The sequence below is a fragment of the Octopus sinensis genome, linkage group LG5, assembly GCF_006345805.1.
Source record: "Octopus sinensis linkage group LG5, ASM634580v1, whole genome shotgun sequence".
In the NCBI taxonomy this organism is placed as follows: Eukaryota; Metazoa; Mollusca; class Cephalopoda; order Octopoda; family Octopodidae; genus Octopus; species Octopus sinensis.
In genome coordinates this window covers 133,838,229-133,843,453 of record NC_043001.1, presented here as the reverse complement: position 1 = coordinate 133,843,453, position 5,225 = coordinate 133,838,229, and the positions used below count along the sequence as shown (strand labels likewise).

Genomic DNA, 5,225 nt, shown 5'->3' with positions numbered 1-5,225 from the left:
TTTGTTTCAGTCATTTGACTATGGCCATGCTGAAGCACTGCCCTTAGTCAAATTGACTCCAGGACTTATTCTTTGTAAGCCTAGTACTTATTCTATCAGTCTCTTTTGCTAAACTGCTAAGTTACAGGGACGTAAACACACCATCATCAGTTGTGAAGCAATGGTTGGCAAACACAGACACACACATATATACAATGGGCTTCTTTCAGTTTCCATCTACCAAATCCACTCACAAGGCTTTGGTTGGCTTGTGGCTATAGTAGACTCTTGCCCAAAGTGCCACGCAGTGGGACTGAACCTGGAACCATGTGGTTGGTAAGCAAGCTACTTACCATGTACATATATTTCTTACATACATTCTTAGTATTATAGAACCAGGAAAGAAATAGTATAATGTATATACATGTGTGTGTGTTTGTGCGTGCACACATACACTTCTTATATACATATTATTTCTAAGACAGGACTAAGAGAAAGTAAAATAAAAAAACTTTCTTAAAAGCATCCATTTACCTATTTGTATACGCACATATACACTTTTTACATACAACTGCTTGTAAAAAAATAAAAAATAGATAATATACTATGATAAAGTTAAATAAAATATAATACACAGACATATAAGTAAAATACAATATACCCACATATATACCTATTTCTTTATTACCCACAAGGGGCTAAACAAGGACAGACATAGGTATTAAATCGATCACATCGACCCCAGTGCGTAACTGGTACTTAATTTATCGACCCTGAAAGGATGAAAGGTAAAGTCGACCTCGGTGGAATTTGAACTCACAACGTAACGGCAGACAAAATACTGCTAAGCATTTCGCCAGGTGCGCTAACGATTCTGCCAGCTCATATATACCACATATATGTTTATATATGGACACGTATATAGGTGATGTTATATAGTTTGATGTGTGTGTGATAGACAGACATATATATACATCAATACATAAAAGAAAGAAAGAAAGAGAGAGAGAGAGAGAGATTCTTCTTACAACCATTTAACTATTTTTAAAAACTTCAGAGATAGATACATACAATATGAAAAAGAAAATTTAAAACAGGTTGAATCAATAAAGTTTCAAATATTAATGGCTTTTAGAAAACTGTGAAAATGAGCATTTTAGCTTGTGGTTGCATCTAATAACTCTTTTGGAGTACCTATTCACAAATTTATCTGTACACATTATAATTCATTGTGCTTCCTCAGAACAGATATTGCAAGATCTCAAGAACTCATCAAATGGATAGTCATTTTTCGTTACCGTCCATGTGATACTGTATTGCACTTTTCCTTCCTTGTGTTTCCAAACCCAACCAGCAAGAGATGTGCAGCATCTTATTAATGCTTTCAAAACAGTGTAATGTGACTCTGATATCAATGTTTGAAGCAAATGGCGGTTGCACCATTAATACATCTGATAGACTACTAACTGTACATTTGTATATTACATTCTTGCAAAGGTAGTCATTTCCCAGAGGACATGCATTCCTATCCTTACAACTTCAATGCTTGACCACAGTTTTCTATTCGGTCACAGCCATTCTTTCTTCCATTTCTAACTTTTCTTATACTGTTTTTATTGTTATTATTAGTGCTCTTGATATAAACCTTCATTATTATTTCAGTATTTTGTATTTTGATTATAAATTTATTTTGTTTGTCACAATATCTGTGTCTAGTTTTGTTTGTAAACTGCTGAAAATGACATTACTTTTGGTATGCATTCTCACACTGTGTCAAATGACAGTAGGATCTAACCTGAGGAGACACATTGGATGGCTGATAATGATTATACATCTCACCAATGTACTACAGGTGTAAAAAATGTGTCAAATCAATTGTGGAGATTTTAAATAAAAATGTTATTCATTTAATTTTCTATCACTTATCTACCTATCTATACATGTATATATCGTCAGTAGTTCATATATACAAAAAAGAAACACTCTAAAACATTAGAGCAGTGATATATTTTAGGAAGTTAAATGTTATGGCTAATCATAGTGGCCAATGACTGGCCATAACTTTTAACTTGCTAAATATTATAAGATTCAAATTTATAGAAACGAAGACACGTGAAGGAACAACAAACAGGTGCATTAGTTTAATGTTTGGGAAGAATGGAAAAGTCTTCAACGTTTCGAGCCTATGCTCTTCAACAGAAAGGTTTAAGAAGGGGGAAAAAACGGACTGACGGACGGACAGACAGACAGACAGATAGATAAATAGACGCAGATATCCCTGTATTGTTAAGAGGCGCGATTTGCAACCACGTGGTTTTGGGTTCAGTGGCACTGCGTGACACCTTGAGCAAGTGTCCTCTATTACACTATTATAGCTCCAGGCTAACCAATGCCTTGTGGATGTATTTGGTAGAGGGAAACTATGAGGATGTACGTTGTATACGTGTGACAACCGGTGTTGGTTTATTTACGTCTCTGCAACTTAGCGGTTTGGTGGGGAGGGAAACGTTAGAATAAGTAGCAGACGTTAAAAAAAATTAAATACTGAGATTGATTTGTTCGATTAAACCTTTCAAAGCAGGAGTCCCAGCATGGCCGCAACCTAATGACTGACACACACACACACATATATATATATATATATATGTATATATATATATATATATATTGCATACACGTGTGAGATCGAAGAGGCTGACACTGTTTTAGCCTTGTCACGAAAATTCAGTTTTGAGAATTGATTACGTTAATAGTACAACTGGAATACTGAGTAACTTAGATTATTGAGTAGGTAGTTCTACTACTGGAACACACCAACCAGCGTCCGTCACACAGCACAGACAGACATGCACACACACACACAAAAACAGAGATACATATACACACACGCACATGGTATTTCTGAATTCTGGTAGCATTTTTTCAATTATCTTTTAACTGAGAACGACAGAATTATGTATGTCTATGTATTTGTCTGCTATTATTATGTCTTGGGTATCTAACTGCTCAAAAATATTAATCAGAAAGATTTATTGCAAAAGTAGGCGATGAAAAGAGAGAAGTAATATTACAATGTTAAGTCTATCCCAGCATGTCTGTGACGGGAAAAATGGAAAGGCAAAATAAAAACAGGTTGTTCATAGGGAAACTGGTGTCGACGAGTAGCTTATTAGAGGCTGCAGGCAAAGGTATAAGGGATTCCTATTTCGTTGTAGCTGACAAACAGTCTACGGGGAGGGGCAGCAATCAAGATCGATAGTTTGACTCAAGTTGTTCGTAGCAGTTGTTGATAGGATACGATGGGAGGCAGAGTATTCTTTATCGATTTTCAGTTTGCTAAACATGGCATTGGAGTTGTGACTAGACGTATTCGAACACTAACTAAAGTGATTAAAATTATATACACACGCACACATATACATACGTGCACGTAAGAAAATACAAACAGAATTAATTAATAAATCTCGCATTGAAGTGCTTGTAGCAAGGCTTTGAAGAAAACACTTGCACATACAAATAAGTATAGTATTAATAAACAAGAGACGAAGATATTAGTTGAGGACAAACAGACCGTCTTACTACACTCACGCCATTCCTATATATATAAATCGATTATCAGAGAAAACATTAAACCAAACTCCCATTTTACCCCAACCAACCTCTCTCTCCAGAGACCAAACCATACTGTTACATATCAATTACATTAATAAAATAATACAAACAATACAATACAATACAGTTGTTGTATTCTAAACATATTCGAATTGTAGGTTTCAGTACTCAACACGAATCTTCAATATATCAAAGCACAATAACATATATATACATATATATATATATGTATGTATATAGATATATAATTTCTCAACTAAGCACTGTTTAATGCAAGAAATACTTAACAGAATCGAAAATGGCGCGCCATGTTGTCATTTACTGAAGGGGGTTCGATGCACATGGTTTCCCCAAGACACATGTTTTCCTCTTGAATGATGTGCAGTTGAATTGCCTCAAGTTGTTGATTATCTTATTAAGCTTCGCTGCTGTTGCTGTTATTGCATAAAGCCCTACTTACTTAAAATCCGTACTTTATATTAATTTAATTGGATATTTTTGTCGTTTTAAATCGACTATAGTATTGTACATTACACCTCTACAGACACATCACAGTCGTTTTAATTGATTTTTAATTAACAATTAATAAAATTACCTAGTCGGTCATGATCATATTTTATAGAGGAAAAATAATAAAACATGTGGTGTTATTGAATGAAGAGATTATTATCTATTTAAAGCATTAGTAATTCATGAATGAATTAAAAACAATGAACGTAAATGTGCGAAATAAACATAAGATATAATTAGTTGCTTATAAAAGATAAAAGATAAAGGATATTACCTCGTTGGCATCGGAAGGTAGGTTAGCTACGAATACGTCGTAGGTAATCGCATGTCCAGGAGAGATTTTGTTGTGTGCTGACGACGAAGACATTATGATAATCACTCTAAACGAAAATGAGATTACGGTAACATAAAGAAAACTAGCGAGAAAGAGGGAGACAGAAAGAAAGAAGCAGTAGCGAGCATCAGGCTGTGGTGGTAAGTGATAAATGGTTTAAATGGCCTCTGCTCTTTCAAGGGGCCGCTACTCTCAATTTAAAACAAACCTGAAGTACTTGGAGCACCTGTCAAGGGTGACGTGATGATACTGGCGTCTGCTTCTCATCACCAAAGTTGCTCTTTAAACCTTTTTTATTGTTTCCAATAGGAATTTTCTTTTGAGTCCTATTTTCCTAAATGATCTGCAACTTCAGATAAATATCGTCACCAAAATCTTACATAAAATCTAACGTAGAATGAATATAATAGACATATTTTCATGTAGAATTATTTTTTGAAAATTATATTTATTGTAACTGTCTGTTCTAGTCTTCAAAAAAAAAACCGCTGAATGAAACCACAAGGCTTAAGTTTCAGCGCTTTTGCTATTTTTGGTAGGTTGAAAATATAACGTCATTGACAGCATTGGCAAAAATGTAAAAGTATAATGTTTACAAAATATTAATGATTATATTTAATTTGTAACATTTGCTTGTTGTCTAGTTTTTGTTTTGTTTTTTAGGGACACATTTTGCAAGCAATGCTAAATCAATTCATTTGATACTATTATCGCGAACGAGAGGACAGTCGACACTCGGCGACGTTTGAACTGGGAACTGTGGTCGAAACTAAATGCTGTAAAACATTTA

The 5,225-nt window shown here is 34.4% G+C and overlaps 1 protein-coding gene across 2 annotated transcripts in view; it reads right to left on the bottom strand.

Moving 5' to 3' along the window:
• The window catches only part of LOC115212285 (serine/threonine-protein kinase 31), an 83,059-nt gene extending 78,447 nt beyond the window's left edge, over window positions 1–4,612 (bottom strand). Inside the window, exon 1 of one of the 2 annotated variants that reach the window (XM_036503092.1) lies at window positions 4,376–4,612. In XM_036503092.1, the coding sequence (XP_036358985.1) occupies window positions 4,376–4,468 (93 nt within the window). In that variant the 5' untranslated portion in view covers window positions 4,469–4,612. The remainder of the gene's footprint in view (window positions 1–4,375) is intronic. The other variant, XM_029781128.2, reaches the window with a different exon arrangement.
• Window positions 4,613–5,225: the final 613 nt, after the last annotated feature.